Source organism: Ambystoma mexicanum, chromosome 8 (assembly GCF_040938575.1).
Source record: "Ambystoma mexicanum isolate Mex_15411 chromosome 8, UKY_AmexF1_1, whole genome shotgun sequence".
NCBI lineage: Eukaryota > Metazoa > Chordata > Amphibia > Caudata > Ambystomatidae > Ambystoma > Ambystoma mexicanum.
Window position 1 is genome coordinate 42,680,306 of NC_090929.1, and position 22,403 is coordinate 42,702,708.

A 22,403-nucleotide genomic window follows, 5' to 3' on the forward strand; every position below is an offset into this window, starting at 1 on the left:
AACTCCATCCGCCTCCATCAGAATCAAGCTACTGCTCAAGAAGATGGCAGGCAGTCCAAAAAAGCTCCACTGAGATGTGCTGCTAATGGACACAAATACAGGGGTCGTATGTTGAGGGTGGGGAGGGTTTAAACACGAACACTCAACGCCACCATTTCCCTTGGAAAGTTGATAAGTAGATTGATGCTGCCATTGGCTGCTCTGAATAGTGTGTCAAATAAACTAAGAGTACATTATATTTTCAGATACCATTTCTAACTCCAAGTGGATACTTTTCCATACTGAATAAAAGGAGGCGATTTACGCAAGGGTGTCCCGTTGGGTCAGTATGAAGAGCTGAGGGGCCCACCAACATGCTGCTATCCAGAGTGGATGCTGAAAGAGGCCAAACACCACCAGCCTTCTTGGAACCCCCTCCAAACACTCACTGTTCTTATTGTTGAAGACGCCGACCGAGAGGATGCTCTCCACATCCTTCAGCTGCAGCTCTTCCCTCTGCTTTCCATTCTTCCAAAAATCCAAAGCCACTTTGGTTATTAGGTCACCACCAGCATTGCTAAAAACAGAAAAATAAGCATTACACCAGCAAGCTACAGAACGTACCAATGATCACTAGGACAGCACTCAAAGGATGTTTTCATGAAGCAAATACAGTAGATACCACTTCCTACAAACAAGATTAACAAATGCCAAGGTGGACCACCAGTACAATTCTTAGCTAAAATCAGCTACATAATAAATAACAAATCGATCTACTAGTTTATGGTCAGGTAGAAATACAATAACCAATGCATGCATGAAGACGCTTACCTTTAAAAGCGTATTCAGCCAATGACAAGACTCCACACTACAGTCAAGGATATGGTTTCAACAGTAAATAAATGCAACGTTTTGGGGATGCACAACACATTTGGTAGTTCAGGTAATTCTACCCTTGAAATAAACTGCAGAAACAAGGAGCATTAGGAGGCAGCCCTCCTGCCAGTGTATCGGTCATTCAATGATCCTCACTGCACAAGGAGAAATAGAAGTGGTCTCCAGAGATGGGTGGTAGGATTTTGAGAAGGAGGCCATTTACAAGCCATGTTGTCCCAACTCATGAATTGTTAAAAGCCATGTCACTCTATGTCTGGCCACAAGAGGTGCGTCAATTGACCAGGGCCTGCCCACCAACACCTTATATTCCAACCACAGCGCCACTAAGACATACATAGTATAACAGCATAGCAAAGCAAACACCATGCAGCAGCAATTATCATAGCCAACGCAAAAAAAGCACATCACAAGTGCAGCACTAACATGCTGGCAAGTACTGGTAAGGAATAGTCTACTACCGGGTTAAACATGTCAAGGTGTGTTTCATTAGCCAGTCGTACAATGTTCCTAACCGCCTCAGATCTCCACATTTACACAGCACACCACTTCTTGCTCGCCAAAATTCCCCACCATCGCCCACCAAAGGCTAGTGGTGAGAGGAAATGGAGGCCGGATACCTCATGCGTGTTTGTTATGCTATTCTCCATTCAAAGTGCAACGTCCAAAGTATGAATGTGGCATATATTAACCATTCAGCAACTGTCTAAATACCATTTATTTTGCTGTGTTGATGCAACAGATAGTGAGCATCTATGGCATTGAGCTATGGCACTGCTTTAGCCACAGACAACATTCACTCCCGGGAAACGGCACTCCGCCAATCAGGTGGCTGGAAACCGTGTACCGCCCACATTTTCCAGCCACCCGAGACCCTTCCCTGGGTGGCGCCAACTTGATTCTGGAGAGGCAACAGGGATCCTCTGCTCACCCCTCCAGGAAATCCTGCATCCCTCCCCACTTAACTGCTGGACTGGAGTCTTGTACTCTGGTCTCAGTGCTACTTCTCGCCTGTGGCCAACGCAATAGTATTAGAAAAGGGACCATGTCCCTTTTCTTTTACTATGTAGGCAGCCAATTTGTTTATGGGAGATTATTGAGCAAGCCCAGAGCCAACATCCTGTAAAAAAACTAGAAGAAAAATTATTTGCACCTTGGATGCGAATAGCAATTACTCCCATTTGAAGGGGAGAGCATAAAAGGGCCGGTAATGGCCCTGAGCCCTTGCTCGGGCCTACCCAGGCTCAGGCTGGCAGGCCGTTACCAGCCTTGTACCAATTAAGCAGGAGGTGCTTCCGGGAGGGACAAGCAATATGTGCACAGAGATTAAAACTGTAAAGCCTTTATTCCATTAGGTAGGAGACTATGCCTTAAAAAGCTTTCTCCAGATGTTTGAATACTCATTTACGTACAGGCTGAAGCACAGTAAATATTAATAGGCATGTTTTGGTGCCAGCTTGAGTTAAAGGAAGTTGGTGCCTAGGAATGTCAAACCCTGGTAAGCCCAGGCAGAGTCTCACCAGACACTGCCTTCAAAAATACATGCAAGCTTACCCCACACACTGAGCCTGGGTTCTTCCTATCTACACTATGCAAAAGCTTCTCACTTCAACACATCTTTTGCATTTCTCCAAGCTTCATGGGGTAATTGAAGAAGTTGGGCTAAGCAACACTTAACATCATGCTAAAAAGGCATCTCTTGGGCGCCATCCCAGGCCACAATCCATTCGTAGGATGTATAAGCAATTACTGCAGCGTGCATGAACAGCTCACAAATTCATTAGACATGGCTACTTTGGAAATGTGTGTGTGAAGAAAATGAATATACCACCTGCCAGCAGATAAAAACTCTGTACCTAAGTGCTCTTGTTCAAGATTGTGTCTTGGAAAGGCAATTCAAAGAGCCTGAAGGAGCTTTTGACCTTTTAAAGACATGGGTACCAACTCCACGGGCATTTGGAGGCAACCACCTGCAAGAACATACTCTGGAACAGCCATAGCATAGTTGAAGGTTATATTTTGCAATTAGAAGATAATGATGAAACGTCCAAACCAAGAGCGCTCCTACCAAGCAGAAGATGGCCTCCACATACCTGAGGAAGACGAAGATGGCTTTCCGGTAAGATACGCCATCGATTTCGTCATAGTAATCCAGAAAAGGTTTAATGGCATCAATGAGACCAGGGTGGAGTTTATCCATCTCATCGAATATGAACACAGAACGTGGACAGGCGGTCACATTACCCCGGATCCATGCCTGAAGCTGGTCCTGCAAAAGGTTAAAGAAAATGGATGTCAGCTTTCACAGAACGTTACATAACAAATACAATACAGGCTTGCAACCAGTAAAATCCAAGAAGAATCCTTCAGGTGTTTCAATACTGGACACTCAGTCTGGCCCACAAAGATCTGGCGTTTGCATCGCCTTCCAACACATTTTATCAAATGTATTGTAATTTGTATGCACCTTTTCCCCCCCTTGGTATGACCTCAAAGCGCTGCAGGTGAATGCCCTTGGGGGACTGGAGTACAAGGTATGGGAGATTCGGCAGAGGAGTTTAGGACGAGTGTGTGCATTTTAGCCAATATGAAGATAGGTAGGGGTGGCCAGGTTGTTGGGAGGGTATGCAAGTGCAGGACACCATGTGTCCAGTTAGAGCACATGTTTTGTCTTCCTCTCTGATGCTCAGTACATTCTATGAGAGGTTCATTGCTGCCTCGGCCTTTATCCGACAGGGGCATAGATAACCGGAAATGCAGCTTAGACAGGATGGGGCGGTGTGGCCGCCTTACCCCCCAGCCCCCGAGCCCCCTGCTGGAGGGGCCAGCTCTTGAGGGCCTGCTGGAAGGCCCTCAAGACCTGGCCACTTGGCAAGGTGATTCTCTAAGCAGAGGATGCTAAGGGGCGGGATTGGGTTCTGGATAGTGGGTGCTAGGACTGAAAATGAGGATTCCCCCATTGTCGATTAGAGGGTGGAGCGCAGATTGGGTTGGTAGCGGGTCAGCTTGTGTTGAAGGTATTCTGGGCCTGTCTAGTGCAGGGAAAGGTGGGTGATGCATATGGCTTTGAAGGTGGACTGTCGCCCGACAGGACGCCAGTGAAGAACACAGAAGGCGGTTGTGATGTGCTCTATGGGGCCTAGGGATAGGAGGAGCCTAGCTGCAGTGTTTTGGACACGTTGGGCTGGAGTGGATATGCAGGGGTGCCCAGGTAAAGCGAGTTAGCGTAGTTTAGGTGGGAGAGAACGATAATCAGAATTGCTACGACTCTGGAGGTAGGAGGTGTAAGGGAAGATGCATCTGAGAAGGTGGAGGTGTAGAGAACATCTGTGTTTAAATCTTGCTATGTTGATGTATACCGCGCACCGCTACCACCCAAGGGCAGTCTTCAGGTGCTCACGTGGCTCTGCAAGAGTAGAAAGCTGGGTTTGTTAGGATAGGTTCAGAACCCGGAGGAACTGGCGTCTGAGTGTTGTCTTGCGTGTGCGAATTTGTTTGAAAGGTCCTAGTGTCGTCGTGTTAGGATGTGGTGTGCAGCTGTGTGCACTGGTTATTTGTATCCATAATGGTCCAGAGGAGCAGATGACCTTTAGGTGTTTGAATGTATTGCGTTGGCATGTGCTTGTGTAGTGTCAAAAATGTATGGACTATGTGCAAGGGTGTTCCCTCTAATGTCGTTTCGAGAGTCTCAAGGAGATGGTAGGGTGCAAGCATTAAATTAGTTCTCGGTGAGTATGTGTAATATGGCTATCCCCTAGCCGTGTATAGTGCCGTGGGTTATGTCGGAGGAGCGGGGGGGGTTAATGGGTTAGTCGTGTGGTGTGAAAGTGTCAGATCTGCATCCATGGCAAGGGATATTTGTGATCAGGTGGCATAAAGGTGTCCCTAATGCCGAGCGACTGGAGTCTGTCACTGAAGATGCAATGGTTGACAGTGTCAAAGGCCACCAAGAGGTCAGACTAGGGATGATTCAGTCCCTCAAAAGGGGTTTAAAATCTGACTGGCGGCTGGGGGTGTTTTGTCGAAGAGGGGGTTGGCTTTGGTGAAAAGGCAAAGCTGGGAGTAGGCCATCAGTCAATAAGTTTGGATATGAAGCGAATGTTAGAGATCGGTCTGGATGGAGTTGGCTGGAAAGGGGTCGTCGGGGGGGCTTGGGGGGGGTGTCAAGGGAGTTGGGGTTTGATGTGCGAAGTCTTGAAAGTTGCTGGGAATGTGCATGAGGGGAGGGCCGAGTTAATGATAGCTCTTGTGATGCTGCCCACACAGGTTGAGGAGAAGATGATCTTTGAGGGCAAGGACCTTCAGGAATTCTGGTCGAGAAGGAGAAGATAGGGAAGGCCTGTGGATAAGCGCTTATCTTGTACTCCGAACATCAAAAGATAAACTGCATTTTCTATCGAGCATTTAAAGAAACCAACACACAATCCTTTACTCACCCCAAGTCACCAAATTGTTTTTTTTTTTTTATATATTACTGCTACAGGAGCAGAAGTGTGCTATCACAGGAGATGAATATGTATCTAAGTGTTGCACTTGTGTGTGTCTGACCGGCTAGGACGGTCATGCGGCTTAATGTATAAGAACCAAACATGTCTGTGCAAAATAAAATAGAATTTATGATACAGATGTATTTAAGTTTCGTACACTCGCTCTTTATCTGGAAGCCTAAATAAGAGCCGACAGTGGTGTAAATTCAGAAGTGGTGAGCATGTGTTGCTATTTTATAATAAGGGAGGTGTAACCAGTATCCTCTTGATTTATAGTCTCCTAGTTTATTATAGTCTCCTAAGGAGCCTCCAGAAGCAGGACGACCATAGCTCTAGTCCCCTCACGAGTGTGCAGGACCCAAGGAGTGAAGGAAGCGAAACCGGTATCTGAGATACGCGACGGTGCAGTTTATTAAATCGCTAAATGTCGCTGAACCAAAAAGGAGCCTGTAGCTGCTGACGACCTCCCAAGTAGCACTGCCAGACTTTGGGCACCTCAGTGTCTTTTAGCTGTGCTTTTCTCATTTGGGAATTCAAGTAGCTTACTTTAAGAGTTGATTCCAACTCTCCTTTCACAGGCTTAACAGGTAGTGACCCTACAAGTGATTGTCTAACTAACTCTCTCTAACTTTGTGCAAGACTGATTCTAAGAAGTGCTTCAGCTCCATAGACTTTTTCAAATCGACTTTGGCTGTCCTGGCTCCCTGCAGACTCTTCTAGCCCAATGACTTTGAAATTGTTTGTCACTCATAAGTGATAACTTGTTTTAGATGGCTATTGCTGGGAATGGCTTGTCTAGATTTCATTGGAAGAATCAAGTGTCCTCCCATATACTGAGAACCTGTTTAACATCCAATCTGTCCTTTCTGCAACCTCAGAATCTGCAAAATATAACTAGTGTGATATATAAATGCCATTACCGTGCTTGTGATTGCAGTCACATCATGGTGTAGGACCCATGTAAAAAGTGGATCCAAAGATAACCCACTTGTTTTGAGTCTGAAAAGTATATTTACAGAAAATGCCTTTTTAAATTACGCTCATTTAATTAACATCAATTTTTAAATAACTATTTATAACCGAAACCTGCGAGTGTGAATGTTGCTTGGCTACTTGCATTTACGGATTTCATTCCTACAGCTCACATTTACCCCTCTTGAGAAAACTGCTCAGTCACACTGCCAACTTGTGTAGTACAGACCTATATCAAAAGGTGGGTTATCGAATACCAAGCAGATAGATACGTGTTGTGTAGTCTCACACAGTGCGACTGTACCAATTCTTACCCAACAGAGATGATGCAGAGGGTCTTGAACCTATTGGTTTATTTGTAAAAGCGCTTCTACACAAGTGCAGTGCTTCAAAACTTGATCCTTCCAGCCACAGGGAGCCAGTGAAGAGATTTCAGAGCTGGAGAGATACGATCCTTGGTCTTGAGGCCAAGGACAATTCTCGCTGTCCTGGATACTTTGTAAAGGTCGAAGATTTAAGAGGCTGTTGCAATAGTCCAGTCTAGAGAGGACCAGATCTCTGAGACAGTGAGAAAAGGAAGAATACCTCTGATGAGGCGATAAACTTATTCTTAACCAGATATGTGAGGAGGGAAGGAGAGGGTGGAGTCGAAAATGACACGAAGGTTCTTAGCCTCACAGGAAGGAGCAGGAAGAGAGCCCAGAGTGGGCAGCCAGAGAAAGAGGAAAGGAGGGAGCGGGTGTCCCAATGAGGAGAATCTCAGCCGTACTGGCATTCCTTGGCCCTCCTCCTGCGAGGCTAAGAACCTTGGGGTCATCTTTGACTCCGCACTTTACTTCTCGGCACATATCTCTGAGGTCTCTAAAAAGTCAAACTTCCTACTGCACCTCAGAGGTACTCTGCCTCTGATGCAAGAATTGAATTCAAAACCCTCTGCATTGTCCACAAGGCTTTCTGGGGCCTGGGTCCAAAATACCTTCAGCTATCTGTCTGCAAATACCTCCCCTCTGGAGCTCTTTGCTCCACTACCTACAACTCACTCCGGGTCAATCATTTTTAAAAAAAAACAAGCTGGGGGTAGATCTCCATCTTCGGCTGGGGCCTCCCTCTGGAACAACCTCCCTGCCACTCTAAAACTTGATGAGAACCATCTCTGGTTCCGGAAGCACCTCAAGACTTTCCTCTTTGCTTCTGCCTTCGCTCCCCTGCTCTCTTGGCACTGTGCACCTGGCCATCCTGTCCCCCGGGCCCAGGTACCTGCTCACCCTGCCACCTTCCTGCACTGCCTCCTGGCCCCCCCTTGCACTGGGGACTGTATCTGTACCCATACAGCTCCCGCGCCCCCATTTTTCTTTGCACTTATCAGACTTACCCAGTCTGCTGCCTTAAACACAGCACTTGCCACCTGCACTACCACTGTTTATTGTCTCCATTTTTGCGCTCCTCTGCTCCGCACTTTCCACTCTCCCCCTTCGATGCACTTTTTCCCCCTTTCCCATGCACTTGCGCGTTCTCAATGTCACTGGGCCCAGTAAGATCGTTTTTATGTTGTGCTGTGTTCTCCCCTGTTCCCCTCCCTTGCCTAGTCGCGCTCTGAAACACCCGTGTACGAGCGTGATACAAATAAAATTATCATATAATTAAGGCAGAGATAATTGGCGGCACAGCATTCCTGAATTGCAGCCAGACAGTCTGGTACGAGAGAAGCAGCAGTGGTGGCTGAGGGGAGCCTGAAAGAGAGCCAAGTGTCATCCACATAACATTGAAAATTGGAGCAGAAAGTAGCGATGCAGTGGGAAAGAGGTGCCAGGTAGTGGTTTAAGAGCCAGGGAGAGAGGTTAGACCCCTGGGGAACACCACAAGTAGGACCCGAGAGGGTCGGTGAGAAAGGAGACCAGGCCAGTGCCCGTTCAGTAATTCCCAGGTTGTCGCAGAAGCGATTGAGCAGGATGGCATGGTTGACCATGTCAAAAGCAGATGATAGATCAAGGAACCAGTTTGGTTCCTATAGGATATGCGCAGTACAAATACATAAAATCAGTCACGTTTTAATGCCAATACTACAAACGAACATTGGGGCCAGGTGGCGAAATACTTTAAAATCCCCACGTGCGCCAGAGGTTTCTGCGTTTTCTTTGCTCAACGGGTCACATTTTAGCTTTGCCACCAGGACTGTAGGATAAGGCGCCACTTCCAGGGATCCACTAACAGCCAAACTGCTAAATCTCCAGATCACTGGTCAGGTTAGAAGTGGTATGCATTTCTGTGACCCCCAGCAATAAGCAAACACGAGTGGTATCTGCTCTATTTGGACAAGTATCCTGAAGTGGCTCCACAACGCAGTGTCACTGCAGCTGGCTGCATCCGTCAGACCGGCATATAGGGGTAATCCTGGATGGCTGTCCCTATATCTCGCTCTACAGCGATTTCCCTGCAGGCTTCTCCAAAATAACACCCACTTCTATCTCACTCTCTCTAGAATTGAAATGCATGTTTTTCTCTGCAAGAATATTTCCTACTCTCTCCAGATGAAACACATGTGTATAGGCGCGTTACAAATACCATATCATATCAGATACTTAGGATCAGTGACTGGAGGCTCTCCGCTACCAGGAACGCCAGCACACTCAGGAGTGCGTCGGCATAGCTTCTCCACATGGCCCGATCATATTGCACCACTACACTGAATTGATGCTCAAAAAGTACATTGGGTTCCCACCCAAGACCAACACCACTGTACAATATGCATATAAACTAAGCCAACACATATTGCAACTGGTATCCCCAACATACAAATGTCAGACATCTACACCTCTCCAACAAGGTATATCACAATCTAGACCAATGCATTCTTGCACTACAGCCACACAAGGTCACCTCTGCAAACGTGGCCGGACACATCACCTAGAAATAAGCTCACATTAAAGCTACCTTGCAGTTCCTCCCCATCTCCCATGGCTCTTCCACCCCCCCCCCCCACCCATCAAGAGGTGGCAAAGCACAGCACCAAACCTAATAACATTAAATACAATAGACATATTTGTTGCCCGTCAGTGCAAGGCCCCATTTCATTTAACTGTGACCCTCCACATTCCTTCTCCTGACGCACTCCACGCTCCAGCACTTTGTAGTAGCATGAAGGCAGCACTGAGTGCTATACAAGAAAACCACATACATTACAGCTTCACTCATCCAGATTCAAGAGGATCACTTGAGGGGGAAAAAAAACATCTAACAACCATACAATACCTTCCCGCATAGGTGAGGGAAATAGTGTCTTTCCTTCCAGAGTTCACTAAATACATACATTTTGGCCACTATGGCCTTCTGTTACCTTGTACAAACCAAAGTAGTACGCACATAGAGGACATGTGGCTACCATGTTGGCAAGTCCAAGGCAGGTTGCACTTATCGGGTGACAGATTGGTGGAGGTGTGGGGGGCAAGTAGTGAGATCGCATGCTTGAGCTTGGGTTGGGGATGGAGAATAGGCTGGAGACGTAGCTCTGTAAAATTGTCACCCAGTTCAGGCAATTCTCAATATTAGCCCCTCGTTGGGTTTTTAAGCTCGCTCACTCCAGTGTGGGGAATAGGACTATGAAACCCAGTAGTGGGTGAAATTCAGGCCAGGTCCCTGGCCTCTGTAGAGATTGTTAGCTGCAGATGTGGAACTTCACCATCGGTTGCCTTGTACTTGTGAAGATATTGTGTGCGAAAAGTGGAGTGGGAGGAAGTCTGCCTATGCCACAACTACAAAACCCAACAAAAGGGCGATGTCGATGAGCAGTTTGAACAGAGTTGAGTGTGAAGAATAAGGATACGTTTTAGCAGATGCTCTTAACAGAAGTGGTCAGTTGCTGCGTTTTCCAATAGCGCTTACCTTGTACTTTGGGATCTGGTCATCATGTGGAAAGTGCATGGCGGACACGAACAAGTGGACAAATTTGCTATTCAATCCTTGTTTGTAAACGTGCTCTGCAATGATCTTGCTGATGAAGTTCTTGCCGGTGCCAGTCCAGCCATGCAGAGACAAGGTCAGGGCTTTCTTTGGGTCCTGGTTGCTCATAAAGCTCTTTAGGGCTTTCAGAATGACTTCCTTGGCCAGGTGCTGCCCAAACAGCTTCTGTTCCAGGTCTACCTGTAGGGCTGGAACAGGAGAACACATCGCATTACAAGGAGGGAGCTGTATGGGGCAAGGAGAGAAACATCAACAAATCGGAGATGGACACCCATGGCTAATATCCACTCCATTTTGACTTTAGTCCCAACAGCCTTAAATCACTAGCACCCCAAAGCCTCATTGGTGGCATTCATTGCCCTACTCCACATTCACAAGTTGATTTCAGTGGCTCGACCCAGTCCAACAGTTGTGTTCCATTTACCAGTGCATTTAAGCACCCACCCTGGTTTGCCCACATCTACTGTCATCACTCCTATAGTCTCCTTGCCATGCACAGCAACTACCACCACAAATGTGTAAGTGCAGCATCTGATCAGCGGCCCATTGGAAACATTCAGCTCCACTACTCACGTGCCTGTGCCTTAATGCCATATACATCCTGGTAAACCCACTGAGACTGACCTGGACGGAAGAAATTTTACTCCAGCGTTTAGTTTAGAGGCGACTAGTTAGCTGGAAACCCACTACTTCCTCCCTTTGCAAACTAGTGCCATACAAATGTACGTATGTGACAACAATGCGTTTGTTCAGTGTTTATGGAAGACCATTAAGACAGTCAAAGCCTAATTGGTCACATATAATGGACAAAAGGGTATGTAATTTGTATCTCACGTGCAAGTTGGATTCACAGCCCATAGTAGCCCATGATTCTGCAGGGGTAGTGTCTGTGCATTGGTAATCTCCAATAATGGTCAGAAATACAAACACCATAGGCTAATCCTCATCGAACGCAGACTGGGAACAAACTGGAAACAGAATGGCTGACAAATCAAAACAAAGAGCCAGAAGCCAGTCAACAGTGGAAAAGACACAGGAAATTCAATCCTTTATCTTCACCCTCAAAACCCAAGTCACAGCCACAGTAAGAGCTGCTTCTTTCAGCTACAAACCACAAGAAAGTCGTACCATACCCAAACCATGGCAATCACCATATGAACAATCCTGCAGTCTGATCTATACCAGCTGATACATGCGCTTCCTGCAATATTTGCTAAACCGGTTACAGAATAACACACAAAGCTGCAGCATGACGCAAAAGCACATCAACTCTGGTCTCTGAACAGGGCTGTTTCCTGGTCAAGCACAGAACCATACAAACTCATGTATTGTCAACTGCCCCTTCCACAGCAGAGGCTTGGAGTCCACCAATCTGAAATTAATCTACTACATCCACTACTAAGCCCCCAGAAATCTCTGATCAGGCCCAGCTCTCCTCCTCGATATTCCCCTTACCGCTCAACCAAAGTTAGCAGATCTGCTTTTTCTACCCTATCTCCCACCATCTGGAACACGCTTCCTCTGCACCCAAAACTACCTTTCATTCAAAGAAATTCTCAAAACCTGGCTATGTGCCGCTTTATCCTGAAACCCTTCCCAAAAATGTCCAATTCCGAATCCAATCTCAAACACCCAGCGGCGCCAGCTGCATTCACAGCAAACCGACCTCTCAGCACCTGGGAGCGCCAACCACTCCACGTCGGCCCCGACCATACACCAATCATGAACCTGGTGTGACGAATCAACTTCCGGGGTACCAGTGGTACAGGTTTGATGATCTGTTTCTAAACCATCAATCAGCCCCACCCCGCTAATACACCAGATGGGATCCAAACAGATGGGACCAACAAGCAAATTATAAACTTCCTGGTCCAATTTTGTTAACGTGGACAGAACGGCAGGCTCATCTCCAAAAGGTTGTGGATTGTTGGCTAGTTGCAACACATCCAAAATACAATTACCCAATGATAAAGGGACTGTCCAGTCAAGGTTGTACCAAACCGACTATTTCTATCACCACAGACAGTTCTACCAACACAACAAAGGACAGACAGTTTCAAAGAAGGAAAGGGATGCACTCTGGATACTGACAGGAGGGTAGTCCGTATGTGAATAACTGCAACAGTTTAAGGTTTCTTGGCTTCAGCACGAAGGGAGCAATGGGTCTAAATAGCTCTCTAGGGCTATTCCCGGAAGGACCAGGGGGACAGAACCACAATATAGCTTGTGCTGTGGCTGGTGCCCGACAGGATCAAGTCAGCTTCAGGGTGCTCTGCAGGCTTCTGTGACAACAGTTCAAGAGGGGAGTCAGCTGCAGGTATCAGACGGCAAGCCGATTCGTCGAGCGAAGCTGGGCGAACAGCTGCAGGCTAGCCTACATGGCGACTCGGGTCAAGAATCATCGTCTCAGGGCTGATCGGCGGTTCTGAAGAACTGGTCAAGACGTCTCGGATGTCTAAGTGATGGCGGCTTGACAGCGGTCAGCACTGCCGTCGGTTGCAGATTGAGGAACTCTACTAGCAAATATAATGTCCTTTAAGAAGGATGCCGGTAGATGCTTGTCAGGGCACTTCTCCCAGCTTCTTAAATGGGCTTGTGTCATCCTTTGCAGTGAACAGCCCAAAGCTGAGGATGGTGTTTCTGGCAGCTGCCTGGTCCTTGGTTTTGGGTTCAGAGATATTCTGGCACTTCCTACCTAGTAAGCTTGCTGCAGAGCAAGCAGGGCATGCTGTGAGCTGGCTGGGCACCGGAGCAGCTAGAGGGTCCTCTGGATTCGGAATCTCACTCTGTTCCCATGGAGATGTTTAAGGGAGGGATCTTGGTTCCTTCTTTGGACGCCCTGGCCTTCCCTTACTGCCAAAAGATGTAGTGCAAACTGGACCTTCAGCCAGGGTCCAATGAGGAGTTCTTCTGGCTACTCCTTGTGAAGTCTTCACATGATCTGCCAAAAGAAGGGCTGCGCCCTCTTTTAAAGCCAAGTGGGCCGCATTGGCGTACAATCTCCTGTATGCGTGAGATCGTAACCGGAGTGCTTTGCATGAGGAAAGGTAAACTGTTATTGATACTGGGGGTGGGAGCTGGCTTCAGGTTAACATAGCTATATATGAAAGGTTGTTGGGGTTTCCCATCTCCTTTGTTAACCTCTGCAGCCAGATCCCACGTGTGCCTGTTTGAAGTATGCTCCATTAGTAGGTTAATCAATGCCACCAGATGCAAGGAACAGCAAGAGAGCAGGGCGGTTACATGGAGTTAGTTAATCAGCATGGCCATGGCAGGGGGAAGATTGGTCCCCCCCTTCCTGGAGAGGGCAGAGTGTACCCCTGGCTGTCACATCCCAACGAAATATGACAGGCCGGACTATGCCTGTGGGCTGTGCCTACCCAGAGTACACAGGTCTATGTGTTTGTTGTGGTGTGAGCATAGGAAAATGTGTGGATATGCCCCAGACATTTTCCTGAGGTTGGTCTACCATCATTTTATTAAAAATATCAAAAATCCCAGGCGAGCGCACGCCAACCCAATGGTCGACTTCCTCACACCTGGTTCCCCACAAGCACCACTAGCTGAATCACAGACCTTCATATATGAAAGGTCATAGGATTGATCAGTCACTGCATTGAGCATTTACATGCAAATGGCACTCACGGGTGTTGATAGAATCACCAAAACACACACGTCTTGGACTGTTCAACGCCTCGCACCTAGAGACTCCCGTAACCGTATTACCACACAAAAAGTTCTCGGGTTTGTTTTTTTACGTTACCACCAAGTGTAGCCCTAGTCTATCTTGCCCTGCAACCACACTAAACGAAACCCTTGTGTATTCTATCCCTAGGTAGCGCAGGTTACTCCACTTACCTAGGGTGAGTGGATAGTATAAAAGGACTTGCCCCATCACTAATCTTCTAGACAATACTTTTTGGCTGTTAAAGCTTTGCTACAAGGCACGTGTCATGAGCATCAGGGCATGTGTCCTCTGCTTTACAAATGGAGGTACTATCTTTTATTCATATTCTTTGTTTGGCAGATGTTTTTAAAACAACTAACATAAAAGTACTGTCAGTCCAGCAGTTCGACCTTACTCTAAAGAAACTAACCATTAAGATGGCGAAAAACAGATCCGAAAATTACAGGAAGGAGATCAATTGAACTTCTCAAAAACACAGCACAGTTCAGACCCTCCAGTTTATAGCGATCCCGCAAAATGCTGCGAAAGCAGGGTGCCAGATTCTCAAAACTTTTTAATGCAAGAAATTAAACGCGCCAACACATCTCTTCACATGCGCCCAAAAAGAGACCAGCCCAATCCACAACGGACACCTGAATGGGCCCATTTGATTAAAGATGCTTTACGTTTTATGGCAGACTGGTTCCGCCTGGCATTAAACTCAAAAAGGACATCTCAAGCACCCCAAACTGCATCCGTTTCCAGCAAATACCCAATACCTTTTAATCTATGTAGTGACCATCCATATACGCGGCAGCTCTGTCAGTTAGCACCGCCCTATCCCCCCCACTGTAACATTGGCAGAAGAGTCTCCCAACCCACCTCGAGAGCAGCTTCTCCCTGGTTGTTCCAGCACAATGATCTAAATGTGCATTTGGTTTGGTCCCCCCTCCTAAACGTGTACCAAAGGGTCTGAGCCACAAACACTCTTGATGGGTACGGCCAAGCTACACCCATGAAACGGCCATCCCCTCGAGCCTACTATTTTTTTGTTTGTATTGCGTTGTTAGTTCAAGCAGACCTTTACACATATTACAAAGATATAATAGGATAGACGTATAAAATATAAAAATAAGGTATTCAATTGGTTTGTCATAAAAAAAATTACTTTAAAAAAAACAGACAGCTGTATATAGTGCATAGGAGGAAAAGAAACAAATTACACATAGCCAATGTCATCGCCCCTACCTTTACACTCAGAAAACGAAAGATTTGGAAGTCTCACATATTCAAAGCTCATTATGTACTTTTTGGCACATTTCCACACCTGTGTTATTGCAAAAGTGAGACCACGGCTGTAACCAGAATATTTCTCTAGTGACGTCATCAAGGTTCTCCACAGGTTTACTCAGGTAGTGCTCACAGTGTACCTTCATTTTTGCACAGGGGGCAAGGACGTGCCTAGCTGACTCAATCCATTTGATGTCATTACAAATTCTACAAGCCCACGTCTCCTTAGCAAGGTCAAGCCATGCACCTCTAGCCGCCAATCTGTTTAAGTGTAGGTTCATAAACATTCTCTGTGTTACCGGAGAGGGAAGGAGCCCGAGGTAAGCTTGTGGTTGTTTGTAGAGAAAATGCATCCTGGAGGATGTACTTCGAGACCTCATAACAGATACTTTTTTTATGGCTCACCAACCAGTCCTATTTTTTTTAACCCAATCCTTTAAGGACAACAACACCTTCTCCATATTCCCCAATGGGGTTTCCATCCTATCTTGGCAAAAAACGTAATTTGTTGTTTTAAATCTCAGCAGCGTAGCACATTTATTTTCATCTAGTGCAGCTCTGAGATAGTGCAATAGTGAGTTAGATTTAGCAAACATGAACATGATCTTCATATATAGTTTACCTCGGTTTATTTCAGTGAATGTAGACACAGATATCAGGACCATCTCCAATCGTATGGCTTCAATCGGGGTATAGTTAGAAAGCCCTAAGATCTTTCTCCAAATACGTCCCTCCAGGCGGCCAGCCCAGTTACCCCACTCTTCACATGATGTTTCCAAAGCATGTAGGAATGCTTTGGACAGTTTGTAGATATTCAAAATACCCAACAGGCTATAGCAGGCCATCTTTTTTAAAAGGATTGCAACACCTGCCATTGTAGATCGAGCACTCTTACTGTGTTGCACGATTTCGTTTTTCTTTATTTCAGACGTGAGATCATAAACCAAATATCTATAACAGGTCCCAGTTTGACAGCTCCCAGTCAATGCAAACCCTGCAGGTACGGTTTCTACCTACTGCCATAAATTGCGTCTTTTCCAGATTTACTTTTAACCCATTTAGTTTAGCATACTTAAACACAGCTTGAACACTATAGGAGATTCCCATCAGGGTGTTGTCCATAATTATTAAATCATATGCGTAACTAACCCATCCCACTTTAATACTTCCCATATTTTGGGAATGTGTTACGCCTTTGAAGGAATATACCCACTAGAACAAGTTAAACAGGATAGGTGCAAGAGCACATCCCTGTCTAACTCCCTTTCTAATCGGGATCTGTTTAGACAGCTGACCTATATTGTTTATTCCAACTCTGGCAGTATTTTCAAAATTTAGCCCAAAGTTTAGCTCCATCTATCAAATCGAATGCAGACGTATGGTGGTAGGGCATCTTTACATTGGGCCTCTCCAATAAGTGGATTTATAACAAAAATGTGGGTGTAGCACCCTTTTCTGAAACCCGTCTGGAAATTGCTGATGACATTATCCCTAGATACCCAAAGATTGATTTCCTTCAAAGTTAAGGTACAAAATATTTTACTTGATACATCAATCAATGCAAACAGGCGGTAGTTCAGTTAACAATCTTGACCCTTTCTTAAAGACTGGTATAATATGCAAAGTCATCCAAGATTCCAGTAGAATGCTGCATTTATTATTTTTTCAAAAAGTATAAGGATACCAGTCAAAAAATCTGGATTATCCTTGATGATTAGGTTACACAGTCTGTCAGGCCGCGGAGGATTTCAGCCTCTTAATAATGGCGATTATATCATCACTATCAATTTTTAGGTCCATCCGTGTTTGTCTTTCCACTGGTGATTCATTACCAGAACATTTCTTACAGAGAAAGACTTCCCAGTTAGTTAGACTCATCAATATTACAAAGTAACTTGTCCTGTCCATCATTAGTAACCATTTTATATTTGGCCCAGAGTTTTCTTGAGTCCCCATTCAGCAGGATCTTGACCATATTTTGCCACCCTATATTATCCTCAGATCTCTGATATCTGTTGACCCAATTCCTATAGTCATGTTTTATTTTTTTGCTTTCTAACAACCGCATTGTTTACATGTAGATGCACTGTCAATAGCTCTAATTTCATAGCGCATCTTTTTTTCCCCAAACGTGTAACATTATCACATGGTCTCTCGACTTTGGGTCCATGTTTCATAGACGAGAATGAACCCATGGGCAGGAAACAATACATACATGTAGTTAGCCAGTGTACAATCTCATCCGCAGTCTCCATCACCCTATATTCACATCTGATACCTCTACTAGATGTGTAATTCTTAGTTTTTGTCTTTTTTCCTTTTCTGTTTTCATTAATGAACTATTTGCATTTAAAGTTTTCTTGAAAACTAATTGATAAAAAAAAAAAAAAAAGATACCTCTACTCCACTTTCTGACTTTATCTAAATTTATATCAGACCAGCCAAGTCCATTTCCGCTTTGCGTCACCTCTATTGCACCAACCGTGTCCCAATATGACATCTTGTTAGTAGGAAGAGCATAACCAAAAGGCAATTTTGCATGGTCACCAAATTTGTGAAAGCAAATGTGTATATCCAGTAACAAAGGATATATCCTTTCACTAACAGATATAGCCCAGAGTAGAACAAGAGCAAGGACCATTATGCCACGTAGGACCAGACGGAATATCATACGACTGTACCATTAATGATCCTTAGATCAAGGTCTTCAAAGAAGGTTTTCCAGCTCACAGATTGCGTTTTTTAAGTTTGTTTTAGCATCAGCAGGACCATTAGCATTAAGGTCACCAGCTACTAGGAGGTTAAAGTTACAATCTTCGGCATATTTAGTAATGACTAGTTCAAAAATACTTAACTGGATCCCCAATGTGAAATCATCAGGAGGGTCGTAGACATGAATAGTAGTTTCTGCTTATTTTCCAATTGTAATTTAATAGACAGTACATTGAAATCTGTCCCAACTTCAAGACACTTTCTAGAGTAGATATTAGCTACCAGGATAGCCAGGCCTCCATATGGTATTCCTTTGCTACATGAAGTATAGCCATCAAATTGCACCGGACCCGAGAGCCTGGTTTCCAGCAGGAATATAATGTCTGCGTTGTTAAAAAGGCTACTAGAATCTTCACGGCTAAAGAGGCATTTATATCCTCTTGTATTCCAGGACATACATATCTCAGGTCAGTTTTTGGTGGTAAAAAAAATTAAAATACAAAAAACTACCAAAAAAAGAGCCCCTCCCAATGCGATTTCACACTAGCATCGCTTATGGCATCAGTTTATTCTTACTCGCTGTCCTCTATTAAGAGACTTCTTCCTATACAACTTATCTACATTCAAGCGATTGAACCATAATCAGCCCAATCACAATACAACTCTAAATCCTGTCTGTTCAACTCCAGTGTATTATCGCTGATTAAACGATCATCATCTTCAGATATACAATGCAGCTTAGATAAACAGCCATAACATTGCTCAACAAATTTAAAGTCACTACTTTTAATTATCCTTAGCTGCAAAAGGTGGTTAGTCTACTTCCATTTATAGGTTTTTTCTTCACATTAGCCGTACTTGAGATGGTAAATATCTTGGGTGGTAATTCACTTGACTTTCAGTCTCATTAGGCAACAAAGGTTTCTTGGTTGGAATAGGGTCAGTTAATGAGCGTTTCACTTCTCAGGCATTCTCTTTAACATTAGAGTGAGTGGATGTTTACCCATAGAGCTTACAAATGATTCTTCTTCGATGGCTTTGGGACGGTATAACTTCAGCTCTCTGGTCAGAGGAGACAATTAGCCAGTTGGTTAGGTTGCCAGATTTATGCACAATTATTTTAGCTCTACGTGCAGCTTGCTTCCTTGCTCGTTTAGATGAGCGTTGCACGTTAGGCAATTCTTCCAGATCATTTATTAAATTACCATGAGACGTGTGGCTAGCACTGGCCTTTAGTTTTGAGTTTCTTTCTCCGTTCTTTTAGAGAGATAACAATTCTTATCTTCACTAGCAATCAATACCTCTAGCCCAGTAGACTCCACATGTTTAGAATTACTGACCCATTGGACATCGTTAGGTAAGGCTGCAGTAGTAGATCCCAGAAATTCAGATCTTGCACAAGCCACTTTAGGATGAACACAATTAGATCTCCCCAGGTCGACCAGTAGGCTTGCATTTTTCTGAACTTGACAGGGATAGTTTCAGCGGGCTAGCAAACTATTGGTCGCTGCAGCGTCACAAAAAAAAGTGATATTTGCCAGACCCAAAAAGAGGAAGTATCAGCAAAGAGTGTCATTCCACTCCAAAACCCGCGAAGGATTATCAAAGACAATCATAGCTCTGCTAAAAGAAAAAGAACTGAGCCCAGGAGCTACACTGACCAAGAAGGAACGGTAACAAAACAACAACTGCATAACCATTGATCCACAGGAAAAGGCAGTCTATTCTTAACAGCGTAGCGATGGAACGCCCTGTGGAGTAAAGATCAGCCTGAAACGAGACAAGCGCTCAACAACCCTGGTACATGCCCCCGCCCACTTCCCCACCCACTGTGAAGCAGCACTGACCCATAACATGCCGAGTCTGTACCCTCAATATGTCGCCAGGTATGCCACCAGCGTGAATAACCGAGGCATAAAACTACTCAAAAGAAACGGTTGCACCCAACATGTATATGTTGGGGTTGGTCGTTGGGCTTAGCTATTCAGAGCTGCATGTAAACTCCAGTGCCAACCTTTTATGCTATTTTTTTTTTTAAGTCTTCGCATTTTGCAAAATGATCGGCGCTTTTGATTCGTAAACTCTGGTCTCTCCGAGTTCAGCCCTCTCCTGTGAAAGTTGGGGGGGGGGGACACACACCCTTGCCCCCTCCTAAAATTACGCCCATGCCCCTTCCCTCATTGCCCGAGGTCGCCCCCCCTGCACCTTCAGGGGGCACACCTTTGCTCCCCGCCTGCCCCTTCCCTCGTCCGAGGTCGCCCCCTGTCCCTCCCCTGCACCTTCAGGGGGCACACATTTGCTCCCCGCCTACCCCTTCCCTCGTCGCCCGAGGTCGCCCCCCTGCACCTTCAGGGGTCACACCTTTGCTCCCTGCCTGCCCCTTCCCTCATCGCCCCAGGCCGCCTCCTCTGTCCCTCCCCTGCACCTTCAGGGGGCACACCTTTGCTCCCCGCCTGCCCCTTCCCTTGTCGCCCCAGGCCGCCTCCTCTGTCCTCCCCTGCACCTTCAGGGGGCACACCTTTGCTCCCCGCCTGCCCCTTCCCTCGTCGCCCGAGGTCACCCCCCCTGTACCTTCAGGGGTCACACCTTTGCTCCCCGCCTGCCCCTTCCCTCGTTGCCCGAGGTCGCCCCCTGTCCCTCCCCTGCACCTTCAGGGGGCACACCTTTGCTCCCCGCCTGCCCCTTCCCTCGTCGCCCGAGGTCACCCCCCCTGCACCTTCAGGGGGCACACCTTTGCTCCCTGCCTGCCCCTTCCCTCATCGCCCCAGGCCGCCTCCTCTGTCCCTCCCCTGCACCTTCAGGGGGCACACCTTTGCTCCCCGCCTGCCCCTTCCCTCGTTGCCCGAGGTCACCCCCCCTGCACCTTCAGGGAGCACACCTTTGCTCCCCGCCTGCCCCTTCCCTCGTTGTCCGAGGTCGCCCCCTGTCCCTCCCCTGCACCTTCAGGGGTCACACCTTTGCTCCCCGCCTGCCCCTTCCCTCGTTGCCCGAGGTCGCCCCCCCTGCACCTTCAGGGGCACACCTTTGCTCCCCACCTGCCCCTTCCCTCGTTGTCCGAGGTCGCCCCCTGTCCCTCCCCTGCACCTTCAGGGAGCACACCTTTGCTCCTCGCCTGCCCCTTCCCTCGTTGCCCGAGGTAGCCCCCTCTCCCTCCCCTGCACCTTCAGGGGTCACACCTTTGCTCCCCGCCTGCCCCTTCCCTCGTCGCCCCAGGCCGCCTCCTCCGTCCTCCCCTGCACCTTCAGGGGTCACACCTTTGCTCCCCGCCTGCCCCTTCCCTCGTCGCCCGAGGTCGCCCCCCCTGCACCTTCAGGTGTCACACCTTTGCTCCCCGCCTGCCCCTTCCCTCGTTGCCCGAGGTCGCCCCCTGTCCCTCCCTTGCACCTTCAGGGGGCACACCTTTGCTCCCCGCCTGCCCCTTCCCTCGTTGCCCGAGGTCACACCCCTGCACCTTCAGGGGTCACACCTTTGCTCCCCGCCGGCCCCTTCCCTCGTCGCCCCAGGCCGCCTCCTCTGTCCCTCCCCTGCACCTTCAGGGGTCACACCTTTGCTCCCCGCCTGCCCCTTCCCTCGTTGTCCGAGGTCGCCCCCTGTCCCTCCCCTGCACCTTCAGGGGTCACACCTTTGCTCCCCGCCTGCCCCTTCCCTCGTTGCCCGAGGTCGCCCCCCTGCACCTTCAGGGGCACACCTTTGCTCCCCACCTGCCCCTTCCCTCGTTGTCCGAGGTCGCCCCCTGTCCCTCCCCTGCACCTTCAGGGAGCACACCTTTGCTCCTCGCCTGCCCCTTCCCTCGTTGCCCGAGGTAGCCCCCTCTCCCTCCCCTGCACCTTCAGGGGTCACACCTTTGCTCCCCGCCTGCCCCTTCCCTCGTCGCCCCAGGCCGCCTCCTCCGTCCTCCCCTGCACCTTCAGGGGTCACACCTTTGCTCCCCGCCTGCCCCTTCCCTCGTTGCCCGAGGTCGCCCCCTGTCCCTCCCTTGCACCTTCAGGGGGCACACCTTTGCTCCCCGCCTGCCCCTTCCCTCGTTGCCCGAGGTCGCCCCCTGTCCCTCCCTTGCACCTTCAGGGGGCACACCTTTGCTCCCCGCCTGCCCCTTCCCTCGTTGCCCGAGGTCACCCCCCCTGCACCTTCAGGGGTCACACCTTTGCTCCCCGCCTGCCCCTTCCCTCGTCGCCCCAGGCCGCCTCCTCTGTCCCTCCCTTGCACCTTCAGGGGTCACACCTTTGCTCCCCGCCTGCCCCTTCCCTCGTTGCCCGAGGTCGCCCCCCCTGCACCTTCAGGTGTCACACCTTTGCTCCCCGCCTGCCCCTTCCCTCGTTGCCCGAGGTCGCCCCCTGTCCCTCCCTTGCACCTTCAGGGGGCACACCTTTGCTCCCCGCCTGCCCCTTCCCTCGTTGCCCGAGGTCACCCCCCCTGCACCTTCAGGGGTCACACCTTTGCTCCCC

At 47.7% G+C, this 22,403-nt stretch overlaps 1 protein-coding gene across 2 annotated transcripts in view; it reads right to left on the reverse strand.

The window, feature by feature from the left end:
* TOR1B (torsin family 1 member B) overlaps positions 1-22,403 on the reverse strand; it is a 63,301-nt gene that overhangs the window by 36,454 nt on the left and 4,444 nt on the right. For both annotated transcript variants that reach the window (XM_069609231.1, XM_069609232.1), the window contains exons 2-4: positions 10,212-10,477; positions 2,967-3,142; positions 429-556 (exon numbers count right to left, since the gene is read on the reverse strand). In XM_069609231.1, coding sequence (XP_069465332.1) covers positions 429-556; positions 2,967-3,142; positions 10,212-10,477 — 570 coding nt within the window. The remainder of the gene's footprint in view (positions 1-428; positions 557-2,966; positions 3,143-10,211; positions 10,478-22,403) is intronic.